This window comes from Ammospiza caudacuta, chromosome 17 (assembly GCF_027887145.1).
Source record: "Ammospiza caudacuta isolate bAmmCau1 chromosome 17, bAmmCau1.pri, whole genome shotgun sequence".
Taxonomy (NCBI): Eukaryota; Metazoa; Chordata; class Aves; order Passeriformes; family Passerellidae; genus Ammospiza; species Ammospiza caudacuta.
In genome coordinates, this window is record NC_080609.1 from 16289453 (window position 1) to 16302141 (window position 12689).

Genomic DNA, 12689 nt, shown 5'->3' on the forward strand with positions numbered 1-12689 from the left:
GGGATGAACCCCAGCACTGGGAGCTGTGTCTGTGTGGTTGGGAAAATGTGATGCTGGAGCCAAAATCTGAGGGTTTAAATATGAACATAAAAATGGGATTTCCAAAAGGGCTTGGGGTCAGCTGGACCCTGCCCGAGGTCGATAAACACCTGCAGCTATGGAAATTACCCGAGAGGCTGAAATCTCTTATTCCTGTGAGTCTGTACAAGACTTCCATAGGAACCAGGACTTCTTCAAAAGTTTTTTATCTCCCAAAAATAAGCAGGATTTTGCTCCTCTGGGGGAGTTCCTGGCACAAGCCCACCCCGGAGCAGCTCGGTGCCATGTGCCCGCTGACGTGCTACGGTATTTGCAGAGCATCGACTTCTGTGAGGGGAAGAAGAATCCTAAAATTATCTTTACTTACTTAGAATATAAATAGCAGACAAATTGCTTATCAGCTGTTTCGTTGGAAAGATATTTAAAAATACTTGGGAGAGGAAACGTGCACTCTGCTGGAGATCCGGAGCCTTGCTGCATCCCAAGGCTCTCGGCCTTGCGGACAGAGCTGCTGGCTGTCAGCAGGGATCATTCCCGGGAGGAAAGAGTTCAGTTCATGGAGAGTTTATCAGGGTGACAAGTTACCCAAGTCACACCAAAAACACACAGAAAAGACACTTCAGGCAGATCTCTGGGAATGAGAAAATCTTCCTTTCCTGCCTGGGAAGGTTGAGCCCACGTTGGAGCGTGGCTGCAGTGAAACAGGAGCTGCTAAACCTGCCTTTGTTTGGGCACAGGGCAGGTGCAGGACGAGCCAAGAGGAGCATCAGGTGCTCCTGAATCGATCCTTCCCTCGTGGGGAGGAGGGAGTGTAATGGCTTTAGCTGGAGGGAGCAGAGCCCTGGAGGCAGCGTGTCCTGTGCCAGGTGACCGGGGATGCGCTGGGCTGCTCCGTGAGCTGGGCTGTACTGCTGCCATTCATTAATGGCTCCAGCAAACAGCAAAGTGCTGAGGCCTTCTAATGTCCAGAGCACTCAGGGGTGACCAAAATAGCCCATTCAGCCAGGATTGGCTCCCAGTGAGACGGGAGCAGCCACATCCTTACTGTAAACCTGGGCGCTTCCAAGAACTCAGGCCGTGCCTGGGTTGGACTCTGCTCTGGGTCATTACAGGAACGAGTTGTGCTCTGCACAGACGTAACTTCCAGCATCCTCTCACGAAAGGCTGGATCACCCTCCCACCGGCTGGGATTTGCATTCACTCCCAGCCTTCTCAGAAGAGGACAACCGAGAGGCTCCAGATTGACGCTGCCCATCCCACATGCCCTGATCCCTGCCGGGCCGAGGGGCTGGCTCCTACAGGAGCAGGATGTTGCTTGGCTCAGATCCCACACTCTGAGGGGTTCCCAGTGTGGTTCTGTCCCCAGTGTGAGCCTGGAAAAACGTTCCCCAGAGTGGAGGGGTGCAGAACACCAACAACTGCAGGCTGGGCTGTTAAAGTTTCCACTGGGGACTTGTGCTTGTTGGGTGGGAGAAGAGGAGGCTGGAGGGTGAAGGACTGGGGGATCCCAATGATGGGAAGCAGCCTGGATGGGATTCCTTTGGACTGTGTTAAAATGAAATCCACAAGGAGAAATTCCAACCTCTGCCCAGAGCAGCTGAGGCTGCCTCATCTCTGGAAGTATCCCAGGCCAGGTTGGACAGGGCTTGGAGCATGCTGAGTTACTGGAAGGTGTCCCTGCCCAGGGCAGGGAGTGGAATTGGATGGGCTTTAAGGTCCTTTCCAAACCAAACCATTCTGTAATTCTAAAATGCTGAGATTAAAATTAATCTTTGTGTGGCCTGAAAAAAACCCCAGAAATTATTTAGTCCTAGTTCAGCATATAAAGAACTTCCCTAATCAACAAGAGGAACTGGAATTGCTCTCTGCTGAGCATAAACTTGACCTGCTTGGTTTCATTAAGGAATCTGGAGGGGGGAATCAGCTGACTGCAAAGGCAGAATGGATGGTGATATCGTATTTAAGATCTGAGTGGCAGAAGAGGAGGGCAAGCAGCCTGGCAAACCCACTGCAAATGGCCCTGAGCACTTCACCGCAGGGACCACGAGGATGCTCACGGATGCTTGGGATGCTCCAGGCTCCGGGGGAATGCCCAGAGGATGCTCGAGGCCATGGGGACGGTGCTGAAGGCTACGGGGAGGCTGCTCACGGACGCTCGGGCTGCTCGGGGTTTCAGGGGGATGCTCAGAGGATGCTGGGGGCCATGGGGAGGATGAGAAGGCAACAAGGGGGATGCTCATGGGTCCGCGGGGTCCTGCGGGCTGCAGAGAGATGCTCGGGATGCTCGGAGGATACTCGGGGCCATGGGGAGGATGCTAAGGGGGATGTTAAATGGGGATGCTGACGGGTGCGCGGGATGCTGCGGGCTGCAGGGAGATGCTCGGGATGCTCAGAGGATGCCGGGGGCCATGGGGAGGGTGCCGGCATCCCGGGGGGGGGCTCTGCCGGGGGAGGGCGGCCGGGGGCTGCCGGGGCGGAGCCGCGGGGCCCCTCCCGACGGCGCTATAAACCGGCGGGGCGCGGGCGCGGGGCAGCCGTCGCTGGGGTGCCCGGGGCCGGGCACAGCCCTGCCCGCACCGTGCCCCGCGCCATGGCCAGGGGACAGCTGTCGGGGGGCGCCTGGGGGGCCCTGGTGCTGCTGGGGCTGATGCTGCCGGCCGCCCCGGCGGGCGCCTGGTACAAGCACGTCGCCAGCCCCCGGTACCACACGGTGGGTCGCGCCTCGGGGCTGCTCATGGGGGTCCGCCGCTCTCCCTACCTGTGGCGGCGGGAGCTGCCGGCCGAGCCCCCCCGGCACCCCTGGAGCCCCGCCGGGGACAGCCCCCCGGCAGCCCCGGGCCGTCCCGGCGGGGAGAGCCCCCCGGGCGCCGCCCCGGCCCCGCCGCCGCCGCCCGGCCCGGGGCGCCTCCTGCAGCGCCTGCTCCGGCGGGGATGGGGATGGGGCGGCCCCCGCCCGGCCCCCGCCCGGCCCCCGCCCGCGCCCCGCCAGCCTCAGGTAACGCCCGGGACACCGCGGGGATCCGGGGGATGCGGGGCGGCGGCCGGTCCGCGGTGCTGGGGATGCTCGAGGGGCGCACGGGATGGGAGCCCTGCGGTCACTCCGCGGTGCTGGGGATGCTCGAGGGGAGCACGGGATGGGGAATCCTGCGGTCACTCCGCGGTGCTCGGGATGCTCGAGGGGCGCGATCCACCCGCGGGATGGGGAGCCCTGCGGTCACTCCGGGACGCTCGAGGGGCGCACGGGATATGAAATCCTGCGGTCACTCCGCGGCTCCCGGGGTGCTGGGGGTCACCGGGTTGTGGGGAGTGTGGAGCCGTGCAGGGGTTTCAGCAGGAAATTGGGGTTCGAGGAAGCTTGGAGGGGTGTCACCAGGTAAGTGAGTGTTTGTAGGGGCTGTGCTTTGCCTTCAGGGCAGAAAAAGGTCTGGATGAGGTGTCCAAGGTCAGGTTGGACGGGGCTTGGAGGAACCTCGTGTAGTGGAAGTTGTCCTGCCCATGCAGGGGGCGGAATTGGGGGATCTTTAAGGTCCCTTCCAACCCAAACCATTCCAGGACTGTAGGATTTCTGTGTCCCCCATTAGGTGCATCACAAACCTGCACTCTGTGGGACCGAGCTGCCCGTGCCCGAGGGGTGTCCCTGGGGTATCCATGGGGTGTCCATGGGGTATCCATGGGGTATCCATCCATGGGGTGTCCCTGGGGTATCTATGGGGTGTCCATGGGGTATCCATGGGGCTGGGAGCCCGGTGATGCCGGGATGCTCCCAGCATGGCCTCCCCCTCTCAGGACCCTTCTCCTGCCCCCTCGGGGCTCAGCCGGGCTGCGTGGGACTGCCTCGGGGCCGGCTCCAGCCTTTACATTTCTTTCCTCTTATGTAAAGCTGGAGCCAACATCCAGCTGAAATCCACCGAGGCTTTTAGCTGTTGGATCAGCCCCTGAAACATGTAGCTGTATTCCTCCCCCACTTCATTTTTTGGAGGAAATCTGGGATAAGAATCATTTTAGGAAGGCTCAGACAGGTCAGCCCAGCCCTGGATACGTTGTGCTGTCCTGGGCTCCACAGCTCTGACCTGGGTACACCCTTGATTAAATCCTTCTGATTTCCCAGCCAAATCCCCACTGGGAACCCTGTGGGCAGGTCCAAACCTGGAATTTGGTTCTGCGTGGGGTTTATCTGCGTGGGGTTTATCTGCGTGGGGTTGATCTGCATGCACGGTGGCAGAAAGGGAATCTGCAGGTCACATCTGAGCCTGTGGAGGAGGAGATTTAATGAATCTTGTGAATGGAGCTGTGCTTTAAGCACTGAAACGGGGTCCCACGTGGGGAGGGAGGTGGTGCTGGAGCTGGATACTCCAAAATAATCCAATTCCTCTTCTCCTTCCAGCTCTTCCCTCTTGAGGACCTGGCTCTGAGCCGCTGACAGAGTGGTGGAGATGCTTCCTGTGCCAGAGGAGCACTGGCTGCCCCAGCTGGGAGCTGCTCACCTGGCTGGCAGGGAAGGCTCTCCTCGTTGGATCTGCGGGCACTCTGACCTCTCTGAAACCACACAGACACTGACATCCCAAAACTCTGATTTCTCACAGCCGCTGCCCAGCTGCAGCGGTAAATCCATCTTGTCTCCAGGCCAGCCCTGCGCTATGAACTCGGGGAGAAAGAAACAGGGGAGATATTTATTTTTGTTTATTTTTTTTACATTTCTGTACTGGCTTGTTTGCAATCTTACAGAAACATGTACTGTTCGCTTCCTCGGAACCTGCCCTCATTAAAATGAGATGTGATCAAAGGAAACTTTGGCTTTCTGGTGCTCTTGCAGGGTCTTGGTGGGGATTTTTTGAGAGCAGAACCTGGTCCAGCTCTGCATGGGGCAGACACATCAGCAGTTGGGTCACTCCCAGATTTTTCTGGCATGATTTAACTCCTTGACACAATTTTTTCTGTAGTTTTACAGTAAATCTCTTACTGCCTGTTGAGGAGTCACTGCCAGGCCAAGTGCCAGCTCAGATGACAAAATTTTGGGATATTTCCTCAACTGGGCTGTACAAAAGCTCTGTGAGCCCTCACTGCTCTGCTTGTGTTTTACGGTTTGATTTCTATATATTCCCACTGATGGAGATAAATGTCAATCCCCATTAAAACAGGGAGAAACCTCAGGGCTGGGCAGGAGAATGTGGGGAAGGGGCATTGGAGCGGGTGGCATCTGGGATTTAGGGAAAACTGAGGTTTAGGGGGCTGAGTCTGGCACTGCTGAGCTTTAACCTGCCAGCAGATTTTGCAGAAAATTTGACAAAAAGAAACATTTATTTCCACCACTTTTAGATGAACCCCCTGCTCCTGCCAAGGTTTGTGCTGCCTTTGGTTGGGGTCTGGAAGGAAAATCCCCTCCTGGGGCATGTCAATGCCAGGCCATACCCTCCCTGCCATGCTCCCCTCACCCCGGGGCTCTGTCACCCTTCACAGGCTCTCAGGGAGGATTTTGGGGCTGTAACCCATGAAGGATCATTCTCTCCCAGTTGTTTTCCCCACCAGTTTCTCCTCCATGTCCCCTCTCCTTCCCCCCTCCCACGATTTTCCAACTCCTTCCCTTGGATGCTGGAATGGGCCCGATGAGACACAATTGCTGCACTTGAATCCATCCTTGGCAGGAGCCAGCAGCCCCTGGAGTGGCCATGAGGCCAATTCCTCCAGGAAAAGAAGGGATAAAATGAGGCAGAACAGGTAAAGCTCTGCTTTGAACAGGAGGGTGCCCAGGAGGGTGAAGGGTGATGGGATTAGAGACCCTCATCTGTTGGCAGCAAACACTTGAACGTGCCACTTGCTGGAGCGAACCCATGAGACATTCAGCAAAGACCACAAACCCTTCACTCCTCACCTTGGAAAATCATTTTTCCTGTAGAGCTCGAGCTGATTCCCCACTGGGGCTGTAAAATCATTTCCTCTGTGCTGCTCTTTCTCTGGAGACATCTGGGCCTTCCCTGGGGGTCAATGAGCCAAATAAAAAGGAAGGAGGCTTAAAAAGGCATTTAATTACCCTCCCAGCTCAGGGCAGGACCCAGCCATCCCTAATGGATGTTAATCTGATCCTTTCACACGCTGATCCCGAGGGAGATCCCACATTCTTCCCCATCACATCCCCTCGCTCGGAGGGGCTGCGTGCCAAGATCCCATGGCTTGGGCCACAGGGACGCCCTGTCCAGGCCCCAGTGAATGCCCCAAAATGAAATGCAGCCACAGGGATGCCCAGGGGGAGTGCCAACATCTGGGATTTACAGCTGGGAGCAAAGTGAGGGGACAAAAGCTTTAGAGAGGAGCATGGAGAGGCCCAGAGCTGCAGCAGTGCATTGGCCCTGGCCCCATTCAGGGTCCTGGTCCTTCCCTGTTCCCCAGAGCAGCTGTGCAGGGACAACTGCAGCCAAGGAGGACAATTCCCAATGGCACTTTGGGATGGGGGGGCTCAGAATCATCCAGTGCCAGTGGCACCAACCATCCCTTCCCTCCCACCATGTCCTGGGGGCTGTGGGGAGGTGGACAGGAGGTGCCACCAGGAGTGCAGTGACAGCCGGTGCCTTCCCCAGGCCCTCTTGTGGTCACAGCAGCCACCATGGAGGTTGGGACCAGCCCTGCCACCACGTCCCCATCCCTGCACCCTTGCAGAGCAGGGAATTGCCCCCGCGGGTGCCACTTTGCCTGCGTGGCCCCAGCCAAGGCCACAGGTCCTGGAAGGTATGGATGTTCCGGCTCTCTGCTGTGCCCCTGCCCTGTGTGTGGATTTGGGCAGCCCAGGGATGAGGCTGCTCAGGGTGCCCATGCAGCACACCTGGGCTCTGGAGCTGTGCTGGGGAAGATGAGACAGGAAGGCCTTATAAATATGATTGTCTGACAAAAGATTTTGAGAATATAGAAACTATAAGCGAGATTGAAATGAAAGCAAGCTTTGAGATCCCTCAGTTACTGAACAACTGGAAAACAATGGTGTGGCCAGCTGAAGGTGATCCCCTTTTGATGGAACAACACCCTCTGCTTGCAGACAGGCCCAAGGGTCAGAGCAGACCCTACAGCTTGGCAGAAGGGGCCCAAAGAGGAGTTTGTAGGGTTTAAAATGTAACACAGTGTGGTAATGTAATGATTCTTACAGGCTGTATGGAAATGCTGTAGGATTTGTATATTGTACTAGATTGGTTAGTGAGAATTAGAATATTCAACACAGAAGAAGAGATATTGTATTGTAACAGGAACCTCACTCTCTTGCCCTTTTACTCTCTCACCCTCTCATCCTCTCTCCCCCTCTCTTCTCTCAGTCCTGCTCTGAGCTGTGGCTGCAGCTCCCAGCAGGGCCCTGCACCCAGGCCCTGCGCAATAAACCCCAAATTCCACAACCTGGTTTCAGAGCTCTCTCGTCTCCATCCATCCCAACCATCCTACCCCCGTTGCTCCTACGGAGCTGGATGTGGCCCGGGTCCATGCCCAGGGCTGCCTTGGCCTTCCGTGGTCACAGAGGGCCTGGCAGTGCCCGCGGTGCCCGGTGCCAGCGGGCGCTCCGTCCCAGGCCCAGGGCGGTGAATCCCAGCGGCTGTGGCGGGCAGGAAGATGTCCCACCCCGAGCCGGGGCAGCTCCCTTTCCTTCCCGGCTCCCCGGCCTCTCCCAGGGGAGCAGCAGCAGCCAGGGGGGGTTTGGGAAGGGCAGAGGCCGGGCAGGAACCGGCGGGCCCGGGGGAGCTGCTGTGAGCTCACGCTGGGCTGGCCCGGGCACACACAATGGCCCCTGCGGGTACCAGGAGGAAGAAAACTCCCCAAGGAATTTCCTCCAGCGTCGGGCCTGCTCAGAAGCTGTTCCTCAGGGATGCAGGCCAGCACTGAGCACATCCCTGGCTCTGGATGGAAATCCCCTGCACAGAGCTGGCTGTCCTCATGGTCCCTGCAATGGCCCCAGACGGCCCTGTGGGCACCAGCCTCCTCAGGAGCCAGTCCCTCTGGAGTTCCATTATCCACGGGCCTTTCCCGTACCACCACACACATCCCAGCTCCTGCAGGGAAAGGCGTGTCCTGCCTGGCAGAGGCCGTGGGTGTCTGTCCCACGGGGACTCTGGGTGTGGGAGCAGCATCCCTGGAATCCCCAGGTGGAGGCTCAGGTGTGGCCAGCCCGGCTGGGCCCGTGGCCAGCTCACGCCTGCACAGCATCCAGCAGCACCAGCCCCACCAGCTCAGCTCAGCTCAGCTCAGCACAGCTCAGTTCCCACAGCTCAGCTCCCACAGCTCTGCCACCTCCTGCACATAATAAAGGAGCTGCCAGCTTGTGCAAGATGGATCTCCCGGCTCTCAGCGGCGTGGCTGAACTTTCTGGACTTTCACAACCCACAAAACCAGTAATTAATTGTGCTAATGATCGGTTCTCCTTCTATCCCCATCAATCTAACCTGGGGAATGTTTACAGCTCAATAGTGCCACACACAGAGGCTCAGAGAAAATGAGATGGGGTTTTTTATGAGCTCTCCTCTCATTCCTGGTTCCTCGGGCAGCACAAATAAATCATCCCCTTTGAAATCGTCCCCTGGGAGCAGGCAGGCCCAGCAACCCCACGCTGAGTGATGGTGAAACAAGGGAGGAATGAGCACAGAGCATCCAGGCCAGTGGGAAATCCCAGGAGTTCATTTATTCCCAGTTAGAGCTGATCACTGCAGTGGCACGGGCTCTGCACTGCCAGCAGGGACCATCAGCACGAGGAGCAGCCCTGAGCTCCCTCCACAGCCAGCAGAAGGTGCTGGGAGTGCTGGAAGTGGAGCCTGCTGAGCTCCAGCTGTGGGGTGGAAAGCTGGAATGTGGATAAACACCAGCACTGAGGAGGAGGAGGAGGTTGAGCAGGAGGAAGAGCAGGAGCAGTGTCCAGCCCTGCCCTGGGCCAGCAAAGATCCCAGCCCTGAGCAGGATGAGCTCAAGGGAGTGACCAACATCCCGGGACATGGAAATGCCACCAGATCTGCCCAAAGCCACTCATGGAGCCATGAGTGAACCACAGGGCTCATGGCATCTCAGCAATGAGTGTGCAGAAGGACCCAAAGGCGCCAGGAAAACCTCTCACCCCTCTGGAAGCTCTGGCACAGCCCAGCAGCTTCATCATCACCATCCTCCTCCTCAAAGAGCTCCTCAAACACCCTCCCACTGCCTCAGGGACAAACCTGACTGAACAGGCTTGGGGGGTCAGCTGAGGATTTCCAGTTTCTGAATGAGGATGGACTTTGTGGCTCCCCAAAATCCCCACTTGGAGCTGCCAGGGAGCCTGGAGGGTGACTCTGATTTCCGTAACTGGGAAAGTCTTCACCTGTATTTTAAATTAGTGTTGCAACAGCATCAGGCCTGAGGCAAAGGGAGCAGGACACAGGTGGGATTCTCTGTCACTGCTCAGCCACGTGCAGGGAGGGAATTGGAAGCAGATGTTGGCCAAAAAGAGCTCCAAACCCTTCCAAGCCACTGAGCTCACAGGTCCCTGGGCTGCCTCTGCCCCCAGTCTGGGCTTAGAGATCTGCCCAAATCAAAACACCCAGAAATTTAAATGGAAAACTTCTGCCTGAGCAGGATCTGCTGGATTTACCAAGGCTCTGCCATTCCAGGGTGCAGGAACCTGTCTGTGCTCTCTCATTTTGCTTTCAGTGAGACTTGGGAGGATGGGAAAAGGCAGGATGGGCAGAACCAAAGGGATTTTGTAGCTTGTGAGGATGCACATTTGCACAATGTATTTTAATTTTCCTTCCAGCTCCTTCTCCATCAGCTGCAGGGAAAAAAGGCAGGATTTCCCTGAGATCCATGTTTGTGCCAAGGGATGCACAGGCTGTGTCCGAGGACAGGCAGGACAGCCCACAGGCTGTGTGCCAGGGGTACAACCACAGCTCCTAAAGCAGAGGGATCACAAAATAAATGTTTGATTTTAGGATCACAAGGTGCTCAGGCAAAGATCCAGTGCTGAGTCAGGGCTCTACCAAGTCCCCTACATTCTCTACAATAAACAGATGGGGTTTTTTGGGGGAAGGAATGCCTTTTGCAGACACTGAGGTTGAAAAAAATCAGTAAATCCAGAGCACACTTTAAAAAATGCTTGTACTTTAGAAAAGAGAGCTTTTTAAAAATTCAAATGGTTTTCCCCCTTTTCAAAATAATTTCCCTCTGTTTTATTATCTTTTTAAAGTTTTTCATGCTCCAAATGCTTTCAAAAAGATATTCAAAAGGGTTAAATATTCACTCTGACCACCCGAAAGATTTTCTCCCACCGTGTTTTTATTGCGCTGAATCAAAAGAAAAACTTTTTGGTTCAAATAAACTTGAAACAATTCCTTCTCCTCCCCCCTTCCCTCCAGCATTTTGGTTTAGCCAGTGAGTGGAAAAATCAATTATTCGCACTCCTCCAGCCCGATAAAAAGCTTCAGGACTCCACAAAGAGGCTCGAGGGAGCAGTTGTGTTGTACAGCAAATAAAACGGGCTCAGGCTCTCAGCTCTCCTGGGTCACCCGGGATCCTGCGCTGAGCTCGGCGCTGCTGCGGTGACACAGGCAGTGGAGAGGCAGAGCATTGTCACCGGGGGAACTAAAACATCCTCCTGGGGGGACATCACATCCTCCTGGGGGGACATCACATCCAGCTTTGGTGGGACTTCACATCCTCCTGGGGGGACATCACATCCTCCTGGGGGGACATCACATCCAGCTTTGGTGGGGACATCACATCCAGCTTTGGTGAGGACATCACATCTCCCTTGGTGGGACATCACATCCTCATGGGGGGACATCAGATCCTCCTTTGGGAACACCACATCCTCCTTCTGGTGGGACATCACATCCTCCGCCTGGTGGGACATCACATCTTCATGGTGGGACGCATGTCATCCTGGTGGGACGTCACATTCTACTTTGGTGGGACATCACATCCAACTTTGGTAGGATATCACATCCTCCTGGTGAGACATCACACCCTTCTTTGGTGGGACATCAGATCCTCCTGGGGGGACATCACATCCAGCTTTGGTGGGACATCACGTCCAACTTTGGGGGGACATCAGATCCAGCTTTGGTGGGACATCACATTCTCATGGTGGGACACACACATCACATCCAGCTTTGGTGGGACATGAGATCCTCATGATGGGACATCACATCCAACTTTGGTGGGACATCACATTCTCCTTTGGTGGTTCATCAGATCTAGCTTTGGTGGGACATCACATTCTTGTGGCGGGACACACGTCATCCTAGTGGGACATCACATCCTCCTGGTGGGACCTCATGGCTGAGGTCCCTGAGGAGCTGAGGCTGCCCTGACCTGTCTGGAGCCAGGGCTGAGCCCGTTCCCACCCCACAGTGACAGACACCCCAAGGGACAGCCCCAGTGCCCCCAGCCAGCCCCTGCAGCTCCCAGAGCCACACTGCCTGCAGGGAATGAGGGGGGAAGGACTGGCATAATGGAGATAAATAATGCTGTGATGTTTCAAGATACAGTCTCCAAGCATGTTTTTGGTTCCAGGGTTTTTAAGGGTGAATTTATGCATAGCTGCAGTGGAAGTAGGATTTTTAAGCAAACTACACATTAAAAGTAAATCAATATTAATTTCTGGAGTCTTTTATTTCCAGCCTCCAGCTGGCTGCTGTGTTTGCTCAGCCCTGTAAAATCTGGTAGGAAAGCTGTTGAGGAAGGAGAAGCTGCAGAAGAAGGCCTGAGAACATGTGTCAAAGGAATGTGACACTCAGGGCCATCACTGTGACAGCTGCTCTGGGTCGTGTCCTCCTTGTAAAAGATTTCAAGGAAATGAAGCTGAGGAATGCAGAAAGGTGAAGATGGGGATCTCTGTGTTTCACTAAACAAACTCAGCCCAGGTGAAACCTGGGTGGCCTCCAAGGGTCAGCCCGGATGGAGCAGGAGCCTTTTCCCACCAGGAGTCATCGAATCCTGGAACGGTTTGGGTTGGAAAGGACCTTAAAGGACTTAAAGATCCGGTGCCACCCACCCAGTGCCACCCCTGCCCTGGGCAGGGACACCTTCCACTGTCCCAGGTTGCTCCAAGCCCCGTCCAACCTGGGGACACTTCCAGGGATCCAGGGGCAGCCACGGCTTCTGTGGGCACCTGTGCCACAGGGATCCACCAGATCGCCGCTGCTGGGAGGGTTTTGGCCTCGGGGCTCCATCAGCCGCTGGTGCCGGGGTCAGCGCCGGTTCCGGTGCCAATGCTGGTGCCGGGCATCCCCAATCCCGGGGCTCCATCAGCCGCTGGTGCCGGGGTCAGTGCCGGTTCCGCTGCTGGTGCCGATACCAGTGCTGGGCATCCCTAACCCCAGGGCTCCATCAGCTGCTGGTGTCGGTGCCGGTCCCGGTGTCGGTGCCGGTACCGGGCATCCCTAACTCCGGGGCTCCATCAGCTGCTGGTACCGGTGCCGGTGCCAGTCCCGGTGCCGATGCCGGTCCCGGTGTCGGTTCCAGCGCCGGTGCCGGTCCCGCCCCGTCCCTCGCTGCGGCTCCGCCCCGTCCCCTCCCGTCCCGCCGCCGTCCCCGCCCGCCGCGCTCCCGGTGCCGCGGGGCAGCCGCAGCATGGCCGAGCTGCGCATCGCCCCGGCCCCGAGCCCCGCCGCTGCCCCGCTCCCTCCGCCGGCCGCAGCCCCAGCCCCGGCCCCGGCCCC

General features: G+C 56.8%; 1 protein-coding gene across 1 annotated transcript; it reads left to right on the forward strand.

Annotated features, from left to right (window-relative positions):
* The first annotated feature begins 2629 nt into the window (after positions 1-2629).
* On the forward strand, positions 2630-4459 carry NPW (neuropeptide W). The gene is made up of 2 exons (XM_058815704.1): positions 2630-3034; positions 4424-4459. The coding sequence occupies exons 1-2, from the start codon at positions 2630-2632 to the stop codon at positions 4457-4459; spliced, it is 441 nt and encodes a 146-aa protein (XP_058671687.1).
* Positions 4460-12689: the final 8230 nt, after the last annotated feature.